Genomic DNA, 23,664 nt, shown 5'->3' with positions numbered 1-23,664 from the left:
TATGAATGTGTGCAACGTTTGTGTTACAGTATATGCATTCAACATGTTGAATGGATATACTTGAATGGATATACTGTAACATAAACATTGCACAAATAGTATATGAAAATGTTACCTGACTATGAGCGTAAAAGTTACATTAATATATAGACATACATGGTAAGTAAATATTTGATTACATGTTAAATGAATTTATGAATAAACAGGTTATATGAACATACTCTACATGAATGTATGTACATACATATTAGATAAATATATGAACATTAGGGGTGGAACGGTTCACAAAATCAATGGTTTGGTTCGTATCTCGGTTTTGTGGTCACGGTTTTTGGTTCGGCTCGGTATACGTTGACTCTTAGGAAAATCTATTATGTCTGCTATAGTAAGGTTAAAAGTGAAAGCATGTTCGCATCATTCTTATTAATTATTATTGTTGTTGTTATTGTACTATTGTGTAAATTGTTTTTTGTTCATCAATCAGAAATTAATACAGTACTTGCTTTTCTATCTATGCCAGCGGCATATAGTGACAGGTAGAACAATTAAATGCTCTTCCATTAGATGGCAAAAGGTACAATAAACCTGTGTATCCAAGTGTTGCCATTCATACGACAGACTAAGTTGGTAACTTAATTGCTCTTATTTTGAAATTCACAGCCCTACTTTTATTTATTAAGTGAGAAAACTCACAGTTGTGCTCATATGTTTGATTACCCAGGCAGAATTTGTAAGATGGGTAAAATTATTTAAAGAAAACATGAAGAACCAGGCGAAAGACATTTCATTATATTTTAATGGGATTCAAATTAAACTGTCAAGCATTTCAGAAAAGCATTATCATTAAATCAAACATAACCATAAAGAAATTGATGGTTGTTCAGTCGTATTTATAAAGAAATTAAATAAAATAAATATTTCACAAATTCTGCCAGGGTATGTAAACCTATGAACACAACACTACATATATGCAGTCATACGTACCCCTGTCACATTGGAATGAAAGTGTACACCTTTCTCATAACCTCTATATGGCGGTGGCATATTGGAATGAAAGTGCACAGCTTTTTCATAACCACTAAATGGCGGCATACATTTATTAAATTTGTAAGTTTTTTCATTTTCCCCTATACCTATGTATAATGCGCACTATTGACTTTTGACACTTTCTTGGGGGGGAAAATGCGCAGTATGCAGTAGAAATTACGGTATATGCCTCCCACTTTTTAATGGCTCAGCCTGGCTAGCTGCATGCTAGCATCGCATATCTTTGAGTGAATTAAAGTTTCCATAGTAATCAAAACAATTCAGTCACAATTATATAGCGATGTCCAGCGAGTTCTAATGCCAAGTCGTCTCTTATATGTACCAAAGATCTTACGTTGGGGAGATACAGACCCTGTCGTACCATCGCAAGCATACTACTTCTACCGAGTCGGTGTCTATACCAATGTAAGATCTCTGGTGACACGGCCCACTGCCATATAACTGGCTGCTACATCGCTGGAAGGACATGATGCAGATGATGTTGATAACTTGCTACTACGCTCTGAAGTGTACACACTGCTTCGCCTCATAGGTAAATGACAACAACAACAAAAAAGAGTTGTGCATGTTATGAACCGAATGGGACACACGCAGACCGAACCGAAACAATAGAACCAAACCATTTTGACTGTTTTCAAAAACCGTTCTACCCCTAATGAACAAACATAAACATATAATTTAAACACACAAGACGTTTTTAATGTATTTGTATTAGTTTTATTATATTTAAAGCCAGCGACTGACTGGGCCCACAGTGTTGTCACCCCCTCCCACCCTCCATGGTCTTCCTTAGCTGACCCGCCTGCTTCCTAGTAACACCTAACCCCCCGCCCCTTCTGAAATCTACCCCACCATGAGCCCCCAACATCCCGCCCATAGCAGCCCCCCACCTTAAAGCTGCAGTCGACATGTTGAAGTCATGCAAAGTGACTTTCGTGTGTACTGTCTCTTTATGTTTGGGAGGTCGCGCAAATGAAACTTCCTGGTGGCGTCATACTCCTGGTCGAGCCACTAGGAAGGTTTGCGCTGGACGTGCACTGCTTTGCGGGCGCATGCATGTCAAGGAGAGCAAGCATGAGTTGTGAGTGCTCTCCATTAGTTAGTCCAGACCACAGCATGTGGCACATTCTGTTTGACGATGCTGACTCGGCAGTGGTGTTGGCGCAATCCCCTCATTTGTGACGAACCACTGACTAACACAACTGACTATCGCGACTGAAGGCCTCTTCACACTGCACTTGGCAAAGCATCTGAACCCTCGACTTTCCCATTCATTGTGTGTGTGCTGAGAGGGCGTCAGCGCGTGCTCAAAGCAGAGGGAGTCTGATGCTCAGCTTTGACACGGTGACGTCATAAAACTCCTCCAATGGGAGCGGGGCTGGGGGAGTGATTTCTGAGCGCTATTTTGGCAGACTTGTACTGTAAATGGCAAGGGGTAAAGCATAATAAGTGCAGTGTCCCACTATCCCAAACTTTGGGCCAATAGAAAAATCATACAAAGACGTCTCTGCGGGTGCCTTTCAAACTGCTCGCGAGCTCAGATGCTGGAGTGAAATTAGTATGGGATCTTCCCATTCCTTTTTTTTTTCTTTTTTTTTTTGTTTGTTTTTTTGCTGCTGTGTCACTTTCTCTTCCTTAAAATAAGCAAAGTTAGGGCTTTCTTTTCCAACAGTGACAATTACATATTGCCGATTTTTTTTCCACTCAGCGGGGAAAGGCTCCCGACTTCCTTCTAGTCTGTTGCGTCACCACTTCAAAATATTGGAGTGTGAAAAGGCCTCAAAGTCTAACACAACTGACTGCAAACACGACGGACTTACATCACTGACCCCCAACAAGTCAAACACGACTGACTAACGTAACTGACAAGCAAATTAATGGAATGCTAAAAACACCGCTGACAAATGTGACTCACCTCCACCATCAACTGACAAACAAACTTGACTGACTGCTAACACGATTGACTAAAACGAATTACCGCTAACACAACTGACTAATACGACTGACCGCTAACATGACTGACTAATGCAAGTGACTACACCGATTGACCCGTAACACCACTTACTGCTAACACCACTGACTAATGTGGCTGAACCCCCAACACAACTGACTGAATATGCGACTGACCGCCAACACAACTAATCGGTAGCACGACCGACTTAGATGACTGACCGCTAACACGACTAAGGCAACAGGCTGCCAAGACAACTGACAGCTAACATCACTGACTGCTAACACCGCTGAAAACGTGACTGACCACCAACCCAACTGACCGTCAACATGACTGACTAATGCAACTGACCAGTAACACAACTAGCGGAAAGCAGCAGCCAATCAGAGCTCAGCGTTCACATTCGATTTGTCAATGTTGTTTTTCCATCAACCTTGAAGTAGTTTTGTAAGTATTGAAGGAGCTCATCGATCATCTTTCACTTGAATTCAATTTCTGCTTGCAAAATCTCTTCTGCCAGGTAATATTGAGGTGGAATGTTGTATATATGTGTACGCTTGTGTGTGTGAAATGGAATGCTTTGGATCCGCTGTTAGCGTACCACAGCAGTGTTGCGTTGTGATTGCATGTGCGCGTAAACAAAGCCTGAGGCGCGGCGCCTTTGTCAGGATGAAGAAGTCATTCAGGAACAATTACACGCACTCTTGAGCTCACCCTCTCTCCCACTAATTACTGAACACTCTTTGTACTTTATTACAAGAGGAACTCTTGACTAAAACTTCAACTCATTCTTTCGCTGGACTTATACAACATCCTTCCCTCCTTTCAACATGGAATGTTTTGACACACATTGAGCTCACGGGTGCATCCGAGTCCATTTCCTGTCAAGGAACATTGGATTGCAGTGCTAACGAGCTGGTGAGAGACCTTGGCTATGTTACTCCCTATCCATTATCCAATGAAGCCTCTTTCTTTCTTTTCTTTTCTTTTTTTTGGGGGGGGTAACCTATCCTTTTGTTTTTCGCTGAAAACCTTGGCTATTCACTGCTCAAGCAAAAGCAATTAATGTATTACCTTAGTGCCATCTGGTGGAATCTTGGTGGTCTTAGGTTTAATTTATTTTTGTTTTTTCGCCTGCATTTGAGATTTGTTGGCAGTCCTTAAATGCACCTCAGGCACAGGCAAAAGTGAAAGTATGTTTCTACTTTTCTCCCGATGCAGATACTAATAGCCTACTTTGCTGTTACAATTTGCCCTAACATCATTGTGTATAGATGCCAAGTTATGAGTTCATTGACTTAACACCCTTTGTGTAAAGTGGTAGTGCACTTTTTGTTTTCCCCTGTGAGATTTTACATGGTATTTAGGCTAGTATGCTAGCCAATAATATTGATGACCCTCATCTGATCTGAAGGTGGTTTGTGTTGAGTAATTTAATGACTGAATACAGCCATTTATGTAACATGGGTGCGTGATTGTGTACATTCTGGAAGCATGACGTTGATGTTTTATGATCCAGTTTAGGGTGCTTTGCTGCCATTTTTTATTGGGGGGGGGGGAATCTGTAGGCAATTATAACCCTTTTTGGGGGGTGTCAATTTATTGGGACGAATTGTAGCGAATATCGAAAATCCACAAGACCCCCAAAATAGTTTTATAATTGCCTAGGGATGCCACAAATTGTCAGCAAAGCACTACTTTTGACTAAATTAAGCTTCACAACTAACTTCAACAGTTCCTTGGCACCAATATACCACAAGATGGCAGCAAGGCTTACTTTTGTCGAAATGAAGCTCCACAACTCACTTCAACACATTTCTTTGGCACCAGGATGGACATTTATTGCTTTGTTGGTATTAATTGAGTAAAGTACACTCATCTTAAAACAATGTTATTCTAATTGATTTTGACATGATTAATTAATTTGTGCATCTGAGTGGTGCTCCAAAATTATTATTTTTGTGCAGTCCACTAAATACACATCCCTATACAATGATTAGGGAGTAGGTAATGAGTGAATTATTCCCGACACAGCCCTTATAAAGTCGTGTCACACTTAGTGCTTTTTGTGGACAGTCAATGATGTCTTCTCAGGACTTTGAGTTGCTGAGCATGAGAGGAACCTCCCTGAGACACTTTTTCACTTTGTTGATGGAAAGCAGAAAGATAAGCACTCTGTCTGTTTTCATTTCCAATGATTGGTGTTTGTCCTCCCACGACGCGGTGAGGACGTGCGCTGAGATACCTAATACTCGCATCTTCAAAACATTTTCTCAAATGACAACCTGTCAATCATGCCTTGCTCTTTTTTTTCTTCTCTCCGTCTTCCACAAACATACGCATTCACACATGCACATATATACACAGTATTCCTGGGATCATCACAATTGCTCAGTAGAAATGTGTCACTTGTCCACTGATGGATGGATGAAAAGATTTAGTTTTTAATGTGCTGGTGTGGTCACATGACTGATTCATTTTTAGAAGTTGTCTTCTATTGTGTGCACTCAATGGACTGATGAAGAAACACAGAAGAAATAAAAGAAAAAGGCACTTCTTGTTGGATGTTGATTATCTTTACGTTGTCTTGATCCGTCAGCACACGTCTGACACTTTCAGGCCTCAAAAGCCTCCTGGGAGTCTACGCCGTTGTCTGCCACAGTTGCCATGACGACTGGTACCTCTTCCCGCACGCACACACACACACACACACACTTGCATGCATTTCACACTTTTGTCAGTCTAATCTTTATTCCGCTAATATCTTCAACACCACACCCTGCTCAAGATATGAGCACAAGTATTGGGACACAGCTCTTAAGAAATCAATTTATCAATAGGAGCCCTTTGAGGAAGTTCCCTTTTATGTTCCCAACGCAACCTCCAACAAGGCATGATTGGAGGGGATTGGTGTAAAAGAACAATCTATCAATATCCATCTGTCAATATCTTGTTGGGGGCGAGCGATTGACTTACACGACTGACGACCCAAACGATTGACTACCAACACGACAAACTAATGTAACTGACTCCCAACACAACTTACCCAACTGACTGCTAACACAATTGATGAATTGTGACTGACTGCTAGCACAATTGACTCACACAATGGACCGCTAACCTACTAACCCAACAAACAACAATGACCGACTACTAACATAACGAACTAAGACGACTGACTGTAAACACGACAAAATGGCGCAACTGACCACCAACACATCTCAAAGCTAACACGACTAACTAATGTGACTAGTGACAATGCTAACCCGACGGACTGCTAACACGAGTCACGCTACTGACTGTCACCACTACTGACTCAAGCAACATTCAGTATCACCAACTCAACTGATCGCTAACTCCGTTGATTGCTAACACCACTGACTAATGAGACTGATCATCAACACAACTGACCACTAGCACGACTTACTGCTCAAATGACTAACGGGACTGACTGCTAGCACCGCTGACTTACATAACTGACTGCCAGCGCAACTGACAGATCATGTAATTAAATGCTGACATGACTGACTAATGCAACTGACCGCTAACATAGCAGACTACTAACACAAGTGACTGAGAACACGACAAACTGTGACTGACTGCTAGCATGATTGACTAACATGACTGACCACCAACACAACCGAATGCGACACGACTGATTGCTAACACGACTGACTAACGCACCTGACCACGAACTGCTGAACTGACTGACCACTAACACGAGTGACTGCTGCATGACTGACTGTTTAGTGTTACACAACTGATAAGTCAATCAAGATTCTGTCGGGCCAATTATATATTACTCGTGCACTCACTGTAGTAGTCTCGCCACGCTGCACTATTTGCATATCTGTTGTTGACCAATACTGGCCACTCATGCCAGAGTAGCATCTGCTCCATTTGCACACTGACTGAGGAGTATCTGCAACATTTGCACAATCAACATCGTCCCAGATTATCGCACGACTTGCTTGAAGTCTCAGCGCCCTTTGCACAATGGTCATTGCATCGGACTATTGCAATATTAGTGATTCGAACTGCTCTAAGTGCTAGAGGACTCTGCATTTTTTTGCACAATTGTCAAAAGAAAAATAGTAATTACCGGCATTACCAGATAACTAGCAACCCTTTATTGCTCAGTGACTGTTTTTTTTTTTTTTTGTCAATGTCTTTATGTCTCAAAAGTGTCGTACTAGAGCGGCTCCAATTACCGGAGACAAATTCCTTGTGTGTTTTTTGGACATACTTGGCAAATAAAGATGATTCTGATTCTGATAATGAACACGACTGACTGAACAGCAACACGACTGACCACTGACACAATTGTGCCCTGTGTGCACATTCTCATTTTGTCAGTGGTGGATTTTAATTAACCTTGAAGTAACTCTTGTAAATGTTGAAGGATTTTGTCCTCCATGTATGCGAGTGATCACGTTAGGGTTAATTCCAGCCTAAAAAAGATGAGTTTTGCTCCACTGCATATTGTTAATTATTGATCAGTTCATGATGATGAGTCATCATCATAACGCTCATCATCATCTTGTTATAATCATTAACATCGTTTGGACTCCATCATTTTCACTCCTCAGCAAAGATTTCAACAGCAGTTCTGCTGCTTGGGACGACCTGCATGTTGACACACACACACACACACACACACACACGCGCGGTCTAATGAGGGGCACACACACACAGTCATGTGGGGGCTGTTGGGGGCGTAGAGGAGGCGTGACACCCCAGATGGTCGGCAGTGTGGACCAAGGTCGTTTACACATCACGCACACACACGCCACATACAAATCACGCATGCATCACACTGCACACACACACACACACACACACACACCAGGAGCTGTGTCAATCAAGTCCATTTTGAGTCATTTGCGCGGTGGCCATTTTGTGCGCTGCTGGGGCCAAGAGGCGAGAAATAAGAAAGATTGGCAGCTCCTGACAGCTCAATTGTGCTTCTTCTGTCACTGCACTTATTTTTACTATTTGTTATTAGCAATAGAATTAAGGCTCACGTTTGCTCCCGGCATGGATGAAAATGATGGTGACCTAGTGGTGAGCATGTCGGGCTAGCATTGTCCATAGGTGTGAATGTGAATGGTTGTTTGTCTAGATGTGCCATGTGAATGACTGGTGTCCAGTCCAGGGTTTACTCCACTTCTCAACCCAAAAGTCAGGGGATAGGGTCCAGCTCAACCGTGGACCTAAATTATGCATGGTGTGTGTGTGTGTGTGTGTGTGTGTTGTGTTGGGTGGGTGCGTGCACATGTGGACTGGCCTGTTTGTGCCCTGATATTGACTGGCAACCAGTTCCTGCTGAGCTCCTCCAATATTTCTTTTTCTCACCGTACCAGGTAGACAACGTCTTCAGATGTTTGTGCCCCTCATTGCTATTCATATTTTAACCCTTGTTTGGTTTTACTGGTTTGTTAGACAGTCTGTAATTGTTTATGTATGTTATGTTTTTTGGTTAATTCATGCATAGTTTATTTCATTTTTCTTTGATATTCTCAGTACCACCTTTTTTTCATTTTGCTTAACAGTATGGGCTTTCTACAGTCAGTGTAGAGCGCTTGAACTTATTAAAATCCAAACTGAATCATCCATTTGCCCCATTGCAGTGAACCATTCAACTAAAAATATTGGATGAAATTGTTTCCTTATCCAATAATTGATAAATGTAATCTCGTGAAATCCATTTTACCCAAATTGTCAGTCAGTAAATAAGGGTTTCCAAAATGTTTTTTATGGGTTTCAATTGTCCAAAAAGTGGTGGCGATAGAGCTAAAAGGTACAATTTAATTGTAAATGGCATATTATTGATGTAGTCACAGTTGCAGTTGGAAACGACAAAATCAGATGAAAGTCCCCACCCTTGTGGGAGTTTCATTACATTTGTATTAGCACAGCTATTATGCTAATGGTTATTATTTTTTATTTATTTTTAAAAGGAAGCAATGTGGGCATAAATGGTCAGCAAAGAGACCAGAGGCATAATAAGTGATCTTGTATCGTCGTCGTTGTTTTCAGGCGTGCGGCGCCCCCCGGAGGCAGAAAAGAGCAACCACAGTGTCCACTACACGCTGCTAATCGCGTGCGTCCTCGTGGCCTTCGTGCTGGGCGCCTTCCTATCGGGCTTCTTGGTGTCCTGCTACTGCAACCGAGCCGGACACAAGACTCCAAAGCTCCCCAAGGATCCCGAGGTCCAGATCCCGCACGCGCTGTCTTTGCGCAGTCTGGCCAAGCTGAACGGCTTCCTGGAGGCCAGCACTGGCAAGGAAGACAAGCTGGAGGCGTCCTCTCCCAAGATCTACAGCTCCTTGTTCTCCAGGGAGGCACCCAGGAGAAGCGCCCACCACGGGATGTCAATGGGGGATCTGGTGCTGCCCCACCACCACCACCTGCGCTCGTCCTCGGAACTCTCCGGACTTCCCACGCCTGACTCCACGCCCGAGCTGCCCATCAAGAGCATGAAGGCCTTCCGGAACCAATGGGAGAAGAACCACAACTGCAACAACGCGTCCCGGCCATCCTCGGCCCACGTGTTCCCCTACGGGGCGTCGCGCCTCCCCGACGAGCGCAAGGTCCACAACGCCGAACGTCTCCTGCCGCAACACCCCGGCTACGCCCACAAGGTGATGGAAGTTACCTCATTGGACGAGCTCCTCAAGCACATCCACGAGGGGGGCAGCGCCAAGACACCACAGCTCATCAGCCCGGTGGGGGGGCATTTCACAGGCGGGGCGGTGGCCGCGGGGCATCTGGCCTATGCCGGCCGCGTCCAGCCTCACATTCCGGAGACTGAGTCGGCGCCGTACTACAGCTCGTCCACGCTGCCCCGCGACAGCCTGACCCGCCGCTTGGACGTCCCCCCGGACCCGCCGCCACCGCCCCAGCAACCGTCCACGCTGGAACGCCGCCAGTCCTCGTCTCAGAGGCACTCCTTCATGGGTGCCGGTACCGGCGGAGCGGCACTCCCTCGCCATCACAGCTTCAGCCAACGCATGGGCACCCCCCACCAGCCGCCGCCCCTCCTGGCTCGCATAAACTCCACAGGAAGCTGCGAGGGCCACTTCCCCCTACTGCCGCCCGGGTACTTGGCGCGTTACAACGCCGCCCATCAAGACACCCCTCTCAGGGGCGGCGGTGTCCGAAGGGGCCCCCCGCTAAAACCAGACGCCCCGCCCAAGCCGCTCTTTATTCCCGCTTCATCGCCCGTCAGCCCGCACGGCAACTTCAACTACTGACAGTTTTGAACACGGACCGACACCTCAAGTTGACGTGGAAAATTATCTTTGTACCATATTGGTATTGTTTTCTTCTACGTGAACCACTACATTTACCTTTCACCGCGACGCAGCGTAGAGCAGTTGATGGCGTCCTCAATGTGCAACCGCAACAACTACATCCGCCAGGGACTTTATTGAGCATTACACAGCCACTACATCAAACAGCTACACGACAATTACATCAACAACTTCATCAACTGCAAGAATGCCTACAACGCCTGTATTAACGACTACTTTAAAGACAACATCTACAACAATATGGCAACTGAATTGTACTAGATAGTCTACATAACTACATTGACTTCATCGACTGCATCAACAATAACACATACATATATACATCAACAATTATATCGATTGGATTAACTACATCGACTGCATCCACAGCAACTACATCAGTGTCTACGCAACAACTACATCAACGACCACAATAACAAATACATCAACAACTCCTACTTTAGTGTCTACATCAACGGCTACACTAACGAAATTGTCTGCATTAATGAATACTTTAATAACTACAACAACTCCGCTGACTAAATCAACCACGGCAACGGAAACACAACTACACCCACCACATCAACAACTAAATCAGAGACACAACTACATCAACAGCTATTGTATATGGAGTACATCAATGACTACTGTATATCGACTGCATCAACTACATAAATGACTACATTGGCAATCAACAATAACTACGTCAGTGACTTCTTTAATAAACAACATCAGCAACTACACAATTTCATAGATTACATCAACGAACTCACAACAACTACATCAACAACTACATCGACAACAAGGATGCTAAGGTTGCTCAAAGTTGCGGTAAAGACTTGAAGCCGTGTGAAGCACTGCGACGCTTCGTTCTTGTTTTCTTTGCGATGTCGTTGTGTTGCTAACCAGAATGTGTTTCTATTATGCATGTGGGTGTGTGTGCGCGTGCGTGCGTGGGTGTGTACTGTATGTGTGTAGAGCCACATACTGTATATACTATCTGCAGTACATATTAATATATGTGTCAAGTTGTAATGACAAGTTAGCAAGAAAGTAACTTTTGTCTTTGCCTTATTATACTCAATACCCTCAAAACTCCCCCCAAAACCCTTAAGCCCCAAAAAAGGTAAAAGCCCCCAAATCCTGTTAACAACCACAAGTACGTTTGTGGCTTTTTCCTAAAGTGTTCCTGAAATGTTCCTAAGATGTTCTTGAAATGAATGGTTGGAAGCATCACACAATCCTGACTTGATTGTCATTAGCACACAAAAAAAAGTCAACTTTTTCTGTTTTGCATCAAGAAATGATTTACTTTTTGAGGGGGCGGTGCGACTAGTAGGCTGAAGCGGATGACTTGCTGGTGTCGGTTTTTGTTTTGATTTTGTATTTTATTTTTTTAAGGGAGAAATGTTTGTTTGGTGCTCACGGACGTTTTCTCCAGTGGGAACATTTTGGACCGCCAGAGGCCGACATTCCCGTACAAACTGTACAACCGCAACAACAATGGAGAGAACTGCACTTCTTATTGACACAATTTGTGGCTAATGCTTGTAAATAAAAACATACTGACTACACAAATGTCCGTGGCTTATTTCATACTCGGCATCATTATGACAATGAGAGGACGTGCAGCGTAGTGGTTAGATTGCCTCCCTTACAGTCAAGAGGTTCTGGGTTCGAATCTGGACTCAGAACCTTCCTGTATGGAGTTAGCATGTTCATTCTAAAAACATGTTAGCTTCACTGACAAGACTCAATGTCCGTAGGTCTAAATGTGACTGAATGCTTGTCTATATGTGCGACTGGTCAAATGGCTGGCGACCAGTCTAGGGTGTACACTGCTTCTTGCGCCAACAGTCAACTGGGATCGGTTCCAGCTCCCCCTAATGCGACCGAAAGTTAGTCATAGAATGTGAGTGTGGATTCTTGTCTGTGTCCTGTAATTGGCTGGCGATCAGACCAAAATCAAATCAAATAATTAGAACTTTATTCGTAAGTGCTTTTCAGACAAAAGAAATAATACTACTGCAGGTTATAAATTATACCGTTAATGACTTAAAACTTGAGGCTGAGTACAAAGCATCCAGGTGAAGAAACACTGTCTCAGAGTGCCATCTGGACCAGGATTGGACCATAGACCACGGCCACAGGCCACCAGGATGGAGCCCCCCGTGTAGCATCACAGCAAGAGCCTGCACGCACGGTGACTAGGAACAGTAGTCAGGTTTATGATTTAAAATTAGGTCATTTCCAATAAGACGTATTTAAAAGAGCGTACTCGCCAGTCATTCATTTGTTTCTATTTCTATAACACGTCCAAAGCTGCACTATTTTCTTGTTCTTTTCATTGCATTATCTTAAGCATGGCTCTGGAGATATAAAGAAACAATGAGTAATGACATCATTACATCAACAGTCATCAAAAAAGTTACCAAGAAAAAAAAAAAGAAAATCAATATATTGTTTTTGTTCCTTTAGCGAACGCTAACAATTGCGACCGCTAGCCCTGTCTAATAAATGTGAGCTAACACTTGCGTTAGTTAGCATTCGAGCTAACGTTGGAGGAGGAACAAGTGTAGGAAGTGCAAAAAGTGGAAATGGAAACACACACACTTGGAGCCTGAAAGTCAGCATCAATGACAGCGTGCTGATCGATGAAAGACGATTGGAGATTTGACACCGAAGTTCGTGCTTGTTGAAGAAGAAAAACCTGAATGAGTAATCACACTTAGGCCATGTGAAGGTCAAGACCTCACACTTGTAACAATTAACAATTGTGTGTGTGTGTTAAAGAACCAATGAGTCTCACGAGATACAGTACATAAGTCTCTAATGTACCCCCATCACAGCCATTTGCAGTCAAGATTGAAGATGAACAATTATCTGCTATTTATTTGTCATGTAACACACACCAGGACCCCGTAAGAATCATGATAAAAGAAATACACGTTAAGTGTATGCTTCATCAGACGAGATGTCATGGTTGTAAGTCGTGTTTGTACAAAAAACAACTTACAACAACTGTACAACTACACGAAACCCGAACAAGAAAGCAATCGCACAAAAACACAACAAATTAGTTTTGTATTCTGAATTTTGTTCATATTCTTTTCCTTTTCTCTTGGTGGAACGTTTTAGGATCTTCATTAATACTCTTCATCAACAAAAGACAGCTCCTTAAAGAAGCTCTGTCTTTTATTTTATTTAAAATACAGTTAATATATAGCGGTGTGTAAATGTTTTTGCCCCCTTTCTGATGTCTTTTTTTTATTATTTCATGTTTGTCACACTTGAATTTTCCTATCATCAAACAAATGTAATGAGTCAAAGACAACACAACTAAACACAAAATGCCGTTTTTAAATGGTTTTTATAATTAAATAATAATATAATATTATATATATATATTCTATGATTGCTGTTATTTTTTTTTTTTTACTTCCTGAGACAACTAGGTTTGTTTGTTTACTGCATTTGATTCATTCAGATTGATTGTTGGATTTGTAGTGACATCTTGTGGTCGTGCAGTTGTGGTGCAGAAAGTTCCCTCGGATGCCAGACACTCGATTACGTCATCCAATTAAAAAAGATCATAATGTTACGAGAATGAAGTTAAATCTTTTTTCCAAGAAAGAAAAGTTGTATATATATAATTGAATAATTAATAACTAATAAGAGCAATTTTATTTTTCCAAAAAGTCATGAAAAAAGTTGAATTTTATTGAATAAACGTTGTATTTTTCAATCAGTTTTTCAAATAGCATTTTTTTTCCTATGGAAGTTTGAATGTTTTTGGAGAATTTTTTATTATCTTATGAGAGTAAAGTTTTGCCACTTTTATGAGTTCTTTCTTTCAAGAATAGTCACATTAAAAAAAATAATTTTCCAGAACATTTTTATAACCTTATGAGAATTAAACAGCAACTACAACCACAACTTTGTTTTTTCAAGAACAAAGGGGTTTTTTTCGAGAATGGTCAAATTTTTTGAGGATATAGGGTTTTTTTTCAAAAGTCGAAATTACATGTTTTTAAATAAATAAATATTCGTTTTCCTGAAAATATGTTGTGAAAAATTTTTTTTTTTTTAAAGAAGAAAAATACCTACATTCAATGTAAAGTATCTGTCCATCTGTAAACAGGAAAAGTTTATATGAAAGGAAATGTTTTACCGTTCCCCAAATTTTTTTTATTAGGTTTAGTTTTATTTTTGTTTTTAGGATAGAGTTGTATTTTTTAGAGAAAGAAAAAAATGTTTAGCAAAAATTCCACCCTTTTGAGAATTGCTTTTAATTATTTTATGGGAATAAAATTGTTGCATTTTCGAGAAAACGTTGTCTTTAAAGGATAAAGTTGTTTAAAAAAAGGTTGCATTTTTTTAGAACTAGTAATCTTTTTTATTTTTTAAAGTAATATCTGTATTAAAAGTGGTAATCTTGCAGAGAAATACCTTTGGTTTTTTTTTAAAGAAAAGTTGTAATCGTAAAAGTGATATATTTCGAGGACGGTTTTAATCTCACATGAATATAGTTGAAATTTTTCCAAGAAAAAGTGCTTTTTGTAGTGGGGTAACGATTAGGGTTAGACTTTTTAATATATTTTTTAAATTGAAAAAAACATTTTTTTAAGTCATATTTTGGGGGGAAGGAGAGAAAAAAAATGTTGCAATCGTATTTTTTACAATATAAACATTTTATCTTGTTTTTTTAAGAAATGCTATAATCTTTTGGGGGGGAATTCTGTTGAAACAAAATTATGTAATGATTTCTTTTCAAAAAATAGTTATTTTTTTAAAGACTTGTAATTTTTATGTATTATAAGTAATTATTTTTAAATTCATATTTTGGAAAAATATTTATGTAAGAATATCTATTCAAGAAAAAGTAAATGTGAATTTATTTGAATTTTTTTTTTTTTAAATGACGAAAAGATAAGCTTGAAAAAAATTCATAATTTTACAAGAATTAAGTCAGATTTTTAAAGAACAAAAGTCATCCTGTGAGAATATAAATCATATTTTGATTGATTGACAGCATATCATTGGCTGAAAACGATGCTGCAGTCCTTACTGAGCGCCAGCAGAGGACGACACTACACCACTTACATGCACATGCTGACACTTTAGGGAACCCCATACACATACGTATCATGTATTAAATATTATTGAATATATCCATCCATCCATTTTCTGAGCCGCTTATCCTCACAAGGGTCGCGGGAGTGCTGGAGCCAATCCCAGCTACCATCGGGCAGGAGGCGGGGTACACCCTGGACTGGTTGCCAGCCAATCACAAAGAAACACACAACCATTTGCACTCACATTCACACCTACGGGCAATTTAAAGTCTTCAATTAACCTCCCCTGCATGTTTTTTGGGATGTGGGAGGAAACTGGAGTCCCCGGAGAAAACCCACTCAGGCAAGCATGCAAACTCCACACAGTTGGGGCTGGGGATTGAACCCCAGTCTTCAGCCTGTGAGGCAGACGCTCTAACCAGTCGTCCACCGTGACGCCATCTGCCTGTAATATAGCCCCATATGGTGCCCAAACCCATATTCTTTCATAATTTTTCGCTTTACACCCCCCTTGCGTCATGGGCTAGTCCATGCGCCTCCTGAATTAACTGACCCAAAAAGGGCCAGGGGTGCCACTATGAGACCCTCCTGATTTCTCCCCAATCCAGTGGAGCCTTGGCACGCTCCCCTAACCACCCGCAGCGGCTTGCAATGTTTTACCCCTCAGTCGTACTGTAACTTACATTTTTGTTAAATTTCACATCGTTCCCCTTTTAGTCCCGTACATCTTATAGACCCTAGTTCGGACCCGACTGCATCATCTCGTCCATATTAGACCCCAGACTCTAATAGCTCATTATACCACGGTTACTCTATTTTTATTGTTAATGCCATCTTCCATATATCTGCCACTTTACGAATCATAACCTCTGCAGGGGTGTCGATTGATGTTCCTTATTACTCTTTACCCCTGAATCATATCATACTCACCGTCAGTGTGACCCTAAAGTACTTACTACCACATCATGTGAACTTCCTCGACAGTATTGCATTAGACATTCCGATATTGGTCATACTCTGTAACCCACCAGTCATGCATGCGCCATATCTTCCTAAGCTTTCATCCATCCACCGTCCTCCTATGGAGACAGCTTCTCTCCTCCATCCAACTTCCTTCGATGAACCTGCTTAAACCATAACATAACGATAACAGTATGGAGTTGAATCAAAGTTCGGAATTGGAATATGTTACAGATATTACATTATAGAAGTTTAATGATGTTGCCTTTGAAATCCCCAGTCGCTCACATTGACTTGACTCTTTGTGTATACGTGTGTATGTTGCATTTGCTCTAATTCTGCCTGCTTTAAAAACACCCCACACATATCAAAGACACGTCAAAGACAAAAAGAAGACATGCCAAAGACTATTCAATAACACATTAGGATGTCACTCTATTAATGTAGCTGATCATACCTGCATTAAAAAAAAAAACAGCTCAACGACACGTTAAGCCCATCAGACACGTAGAGACACAGCAAAGTCTTTGATATCATTGAAGACACCCCACAGACCCATTAGGGTGTCATGCTATGTTGTCACCCTCTGTAGAGTAACTGATCCTGCCTACATCAGAAACACCTCAGAGACACATCAAAAACACATTGGTGTCTTCAATGTCAGAGATACCTCGAACGCAAATCAAAAACCCATTCAAAAAAAACGTGAAAACCTCTATATGACAAACCACAAACACATCAAAAACAAATCAAAGAAAAATCAAATGAAGACATCCATCCATCCATTTTCTGTACCGCTTATCCTCACAAGGGCCGCGGGCGTGCTGGAGCCTATCCCAGCTATCTTCAGGCGGGAGCCGGGGTACACCCTGAACTGGTCGCCAGCCAACAGCAGGGCACATAGAAACAAGCAACCATTCGCACTCATATTCACACCTACGGGCAATTTAGAGTCTCCAATTAATGCATGTTTTTGGGATGTGGGAGGAAACCAGAGTGCCTGGAGAAAACCCACGCAGGTACAGGGAGAACATGCAAACTCCACATAGGCGAGGCCGAGATTTGAACCCCGGTCCTCAGAACTGTGAGGCAGATGTGCAACCAGTCGGTCACCGTGCCGCCCAAAGGAAGACATGTCAAAGAAAAACACGAAATAAAAAAAAAAAACTGGAAAAACACCTCAAAGACACACCAGCTAATCCCACCTCCATCAAAACACTTAAGACACAACAAAACCTCACAGACACATCAAAAGACACACCAAGAACACTTCATAGACAAATAAAAGACGCATTGAGACACATCCAAGACAAGTCAAAGACTACTTGAAAGGCATGCCCACATCAAAAGCAAAGAGAAATAAGACACATTTCAAAGACTAATTGAGAAACTTCTATTTTGTATCTGATCCTGCCTAAGGTGTATGCAAAACACATCAAAGACACATTTGGGACACCTCAAAGACAAACAAAAGATGCCTCGGTTTGTCTTTTTCTCAATGTGTCTATGATTTGTCTTTGATGTAAGGCCGGATCAGCTACAGTCAATACAGGTTTCTTTAAGACATTTAATAGTCTTTGAAATGTCTTTGAGTTGTCTTTGAAGTGTCTCAAATGCATTTCAAAGACTAAATAGTTTTTGAAATGTCTTTAATTTCTCTTTGAAGCGTTTCAAAGGCATTTTAAAGACTATTTGAGTCACCTCTATGTAGCTGATCCTTCCTACATCAAAAACACCTCAAAGACAAATCAAAGACACATTGAGACATATTGAAGACATGTCAAATACTAATCCCAAATTTTGCCGCGTGAGGGCCGCACCCTTTTCGCTCATTGACTTGCGCCACATCACCTTGCTGGAGGATCGCCATGGCAACAGGTTGCCCGTAGCGACGGGGTACCGCTCCATCGCTGCCAGACAGCGCGGGGGCGCGCACAGAGAAACGCACGCACGGCAGGGTGAGGTCCGCGCACAGAGACACGCTCAGACACGGCGGGCGGCTCGTGCGGACTCGGGGATCGAACCGGCTGCGGCGGCGTGATGGCGGGCTGACGTGACGACAGCAAACGACACACGAGAAAACAGCAAGAACAGGAGCAGGTTAGTGATGCGCGCACTTGACACCGACAGGGACAAGGAAGTATACTTCAAAATTTCATTATATTTATGTTTATTTTTAATTGATCATCAGCAACATTCCAACGCCTGCACATTTTCTAACAACAACTGAACAATTGATTAGGTACACATACGAGAGCACGCCGCAATTTTTATATTTTGATTTTATTTCATATTCTATTTGTACTCACATTTTTCTCAATTTAGATTCTATTTTAATGATATTTTCATAATATTGCCATGATATTTGTATAATATTTTGTTATATTTCAAGGTTTGTATAATATTTTCATCACATTTTGATTCTATTTGAAATTATTTCTCCTATATCAAAATGTTAGTTTTTGTTATATTTCTATTGCATAATCATCATTTATGAAAAAATATATAATTATAATAGATTTTTATTCTATTTTGATTACATTTAGATTATAATCTTATAGTTTTATATATGAATTATCATGATTTTAATCATATTCAAACCATATTGTTATGTTTGGATTATGTTGCTATAACATTTCTCTTGTATTTACATTACATATTCATTATGTTTCTATATATTTATATCATATTATGATTATATTCTTATTATATTTGCATTTTATTTTAACTTTATGGTTGATTATATTTCTATTATACTTTAATGTTATTTTAATCATATTTTATGATGTACTTTTGTATTGTTTTAGTACATTTTTAATATATTTTACAGCAAGTTGTCTCACTGTTGGTGGTGCCTGCACAATTAAGCATCAAATAATTTCTGTTAGCACAGTTTACCTTTTAAATGTCTCAGTTTGATCACAAGAATGTCAAATTATGAGTCATAATGAGGAACTATTTGATTTTAAATATGTTTGATGGAAATGCAAATGTACGAATTAGATCAGAGCCCTAATGTGTATGAATGCATCATTCTAACATCTCCATAAAGCCCAGGCTAATGCTACTTGGTCCATCAAATAATAGATAATTAACAACTTGAATGAAATTATGCTATCTGGTCCATTAAGCAAGCCCATAAACATATTCAAATTAATATTTGCAATAGACTTTTGTCATCTGCTCACAACACACCGCCAACTTACACGAGCATGCATTATAAGTATCAGAACTCAACTTAAGAAACCATCAACTGTACTCTATTTACACCATCAACCTCATATAAATGTTCGTTTGGTTGGGGGGCGGGGGGGGTAAGTGACCCCCGAGAATGAACTAATGACTATGAACATGTTTATACAAATTGATTGCCTCTTAAGGGAACACCTCCCTTTACTGTTCTTATTGCCTCAACTCCTCCTAGAAAAGAAGTGGGCTTCTCAGAATTGTGCACTGAGCACTTGTAAAGCTTGTGTGTTGAGTAAATTAACTATAATAATAATAATTTAAATACTGAATAGATTTCTTTATTAACAAAATCGTCATCGTGTATGTGCTTGGTGCATGGTGTTGATGCTTTATGATCCTCTCTATTTTAAGTGCTGTGCTGCCATCTTGAGGCAAATGTAGGTAATTACAAACCCCTTTTGGGGGGCGTCAATTATTTGCAGATTTTGGGTGTAGCGGGATTTCACTTTACTGTAAACCCCCCCCCAAAAAAAAACGATTGCTTAAAAATCGGTTATGGCAAGGGTGCAAATGATGGACCACACTATAGCTGGGATTCACTGTATATGTCGTAATATGACGAGGCCATCTGCTGTCTGCGGAACGTCACATGACCAAACCTGGAAAACAGGTTAGCGGACTCCCTGTGTATGCTGCGCTGACAAGCATAACTACGGGCTGGTATAGTATGAACCCGAACTTGCGAAACAATTGTTGTCTTCATGCCTGGTGTTTTCATACACAAGTTAAATACATGCATATCATTGATTTATACAATTATGATATGATACTATATATGTAAACATGAATGAGCCAAAACATCGGATATTGTCTTTGGTAGCTCTCAAAGACATCTTGTGTAAAGCAAAGCATTGTAGACGTTTAAAGTTCCTATGGGCGCTTTGTCCAGTTTTCCTGCCAGTCACCTGAACCAGAAGGAAGTGCTTCTACCTGTCAAATGCAGAAATTAGTTGTGCATCACATCTATTATACTATATTAACATGGTTTGACAACCATAACAGCCCTCTGAGGGAAACCATCAGAACAACGTGGCCCATGATAAAAACTAGTTTGACACCCATGACCGAAGAGAACAAAAACAATCAATCAAGCATTTGTGGTACTTTGTTCAATGATTGATTGACTGTTGGATGGATTTGTCTGCCTTGCGCTGCCTTTCCAGGCGTCCGGCCACGGCGCTCCCGCACACCCCCCTGTTCCGCGCGTGGTTATCGAGCGCCGGCCACAGCGCTGGAGCCGCGACGCTCCAGCATGGACGTGCCCAGGATGGCCGAGGGCCTCTTCAGCAGCACGCTGTCGTCGTCGGGTGGCGGCCACCACGCGGCGTCCTACCTGACGCTGGAGCAGAAGGCGGCCTTCGTCTTTGTGATGCTGCTCTTCATCTTCCTGGCGCTCCTCATCGTGCGCTGCTTCCGCATCCTGCTGGACCCGTACCGCAGCATGCCCTCGTCCAACTGGACTGACCACACCGAGAAGGACACCTTCGACTATCGCATCGTCTAAGCCAGGGGTTCTCAAACTCTTGGGGTCCAGAGGAGAAATTTTGCCGGATCTGAAAATCTTAAAACATAACTCCCACGCGTATTCCTAAATTCCATGGGAATTCCCGTTTAGCGCGGGGGGATGCATTCTAGACGTACCGGCTGTGGGTTCCAATAAACCTATTGCCCATTTACATGATGTTACCAGTTGGATTTTGTCAGGATAAAATATCAGAATTTTACAAGAATTAGGATAAATCGTAATCTCACGAGATTTGAGTTTGACTTTTTTTCTGGATAAAACGTCATAATCTATGAGAATAAAGTCAGATTTTGTCAGAATAAAAAGATGTTATTTTACGAGAATAAAATTCTATTTTTACAGGGTAAATTCGTAATATTATAATATTACGACTATAGTCAAATTTTAACGAGGGTATAAAGTCATCGTATTTTCAGTGAATTTCAAAAATACAACTTTATTCATGTAATATTAGACTTTATTCTGGAAAACACACATTCATGCTTAAAAAAAACGGGATGACATTCTCGAAAAAAATAATTCTTTTTGTTCTCGGAAACAAATATTCACGCAAGGGTGTCAGATTTCTGTGATGATATGTCACAATTATATCAGTTTTTAATTGGGTTAGAACCATCTGGTGGCCTCTTGGTGCCAAGCAACTATGTTGAACTGAGGGGAGGAGCTTCATTTAATCAGGCTTCGCGCTAGAAAAAAGTGATTTGCCGCCATCTTGTGGCATCTATAGGCCAATGCAAACCTTTTTGGGTAGGGCGTCAATTACTTGCGGATTTTGGCTATTCGCGGCACTTTTAACGAAATTATACGAGATAATTTCTTGAAAAATTATTTCGTGAACTCCCAAGTTTCAGCTTGCGGACCCCCAGTTTGAGAACCACTGGTCCAAGTTCCTTGGACAACGGCGACTGCGCTGGGAAAATGGCTGCCCTGAGTGGACGTACTCCCCCGCCCCTACCCCCCTTGAGTGGACATCTTCCTTCCTCCTCCCTCATCCTCCATTCGTGGACTACCTCGTTCCGCCATCTTGTGTGTGGACGTCTAAACAGGGTCAAAACAGAGTTTACATGCCAGCGTCCTTGCTAGATTTAGACAATCAGTGTTGTCCCGCCAACCTGCGTAGTCGACCTCCTCCAAGGCTTCCCGCCGCCTTCTCTTTCTTCTTCTACTTGGAGCGCTCCCTTTAACGTAAATCCTTTGAACATTGGCGGTGGCGGTGTCGGACCCAAAGTTGACAGTGCTGTACCGTGTGCCTCCACATGTTGTCTCGTGTGGTTTATCGTCACGTGACGTCCGTGTTCCTCAAGCAGGGTCACTGCCGGCACTTGGTAGGCGGACGGCGGCGGCGCCTCGACCGCGGCGGCATCTCGTCGGTCGTCTCTGTCTCCGTCCTCCGACCAAAGCCTTCGCCCACTGACGCCATGGCTTCTCGCCAGCTGTGCGCCTTATAGCAGAGGTGGGGGACTCAAGTCACATGACTTGAGTCCACTCGAGTCTGACTTAAGTCGTCAATTTTAAGGACTTGGGATGTGTTTGGCTAAAATGTATAACTTGACTTGACTCTGACTTCTTGAGACTTGACTGGCTTGGCTTGTTCTTGGTAAGACTCGACGTAAATTATAGTACACCGACATTGAAGTCCTGTGGACCGACTGGTTAGAGCGTCAGCCTCACAGTTCTGAGGACCCGGGTTCAATCCCCGGCCCCGCCTGTGTGGAGTTTGCATGTTCTCCCCGTGCCTGCGTGGGTTTTCTCCGGGCACTCCGGTTTCCTCCCACATCCCAAAAACATGCATAAATTGGAGACTCTAAATTGCCCGTAGGTGTGCATGTGAGTGCGAATGGTTGTCTGTTTGTATGTGCCCTGTGATTGGCTGGCAACCAGTTCAGGGTGTACCCCGCCTCCTGCCCGATGATAGCTGGGATAGGCTCCAGCACGCCCGCGGCCCTAGTGAGGAGAAGCGACTCAGAAAATGGATGGATGGATGGATTTGACAAGTCAGCGACATGGTGTGCGACTGGTTAGCACACCTGCCTCACAGTTCTGAGGACCTGGGTTCAAATCCTGCCTTCCTGTATGGAGTTTGCATGTTCTCCGTACTTTTAGCTTCACCGAAGACGACATTTTTCTTCACTGTGAAAGTTGTTTGTCTATACGTGGCCTCCTCTTGACAGGTGACCAGTCCCGGGTGTACCCCGCGTCTCATCCAAAGCCAGCTGCGATTGGCTCCAGGTCACCTGCGACCCGAATGACAAAATGGATGGATGTCTGGGTTTACTCTGCAGTTTAGCTAACTAACAGCTGGTCAAACATTAGCTAAGTTTAATGTCAGTTCCACACCGGTTAAGAGAATAAAGTAATTGATATTACAGACACTGCTTCAAGTACAGATACTAAGTGGAAAGTGCTAATGTGTGAAAATACTGGGTTTAGATTATTTCAATTGCTTAACCCAAGTCACGACTTGACTCGACTTGCTTTATTTTTGCCACAGTAACTTGGGACTTGAAGGTTAAGACTCGGGACTTATGACTTGCACATAAGGTGACTTCCGCCCACCTCTGC

General features: G+C 41.9%; 2 protein-coding genes across 9 annotated transcripts in view; both read left to right on the top strand.

The window, feature by feature from the left end:
* sema6e (sema domain, transmembrane domain (TM), and cytoplasmic domain, (semaphorin) 6E) overlaps window positions 1-11,857 on the top strand; it is a 197,866-nt gene extending 186,009 nt beyond the window's left edge. For all 8 annotated transcript variants that reach the window (XM_061674687.1, XM_061674689.1, XM_061674692.1 and 5 more), the window contains one exon: window positions 9,038-11,857. In XM_061674687.1, coding sequence (XP_061530671.1) covers window positions 9,038-10,254 — 1,217 coding nt within the window. In that variant the 3' untranslated portion in view covers window positions 10,255-11,857. The remainder of the gene's footprint in view (window positions 1-9,037) is intronic.
* Window positions 11,858-18,338: 6,481 nt separating this feature from the next.
* On the top strand, window positions 18,339-22,966 carry LOC133402118 (cortexin-3). The gene is made up of 2 exons (XM_061675710.1): window positions 18,339-18,428; window positions 20,741-22,966. The coding sequence occupies exon 2, from the start codon at window positions 20,830-20,832 to the stop codon at window positions 21,079-21,081; it is 252 nt and encodes an 83-aa protein (XP_061531694.1). The 5' UTR covers window positions 18,339-18,428; window positions 20,741-20,829; the 3' UTR covers window positions 21,082-22,966.
* Window positions 22,967-23,664: the final 698 nt, after the last annotated feature.

Source organism: Phycodurus eques, chromosome 4, assembly GCF_024500275.1.
Source record: "Phycodurus eques isolate BA_2022a chromosome 4, UOR_Pequ_1.1, whole genome shotgun sequence".
Lineage (NCBI taxonomy): Eukaryota > Metazoa > Chordata > Actinopteri > Syngnathiformes > Syngnathidae > Phycodurus > Phycodurus eques.
The sequence above is the reverse complement of the archived record's forward strand: the minus strand, read 5'-3'. Positions and strand labels throughout refer to the sequence as shown.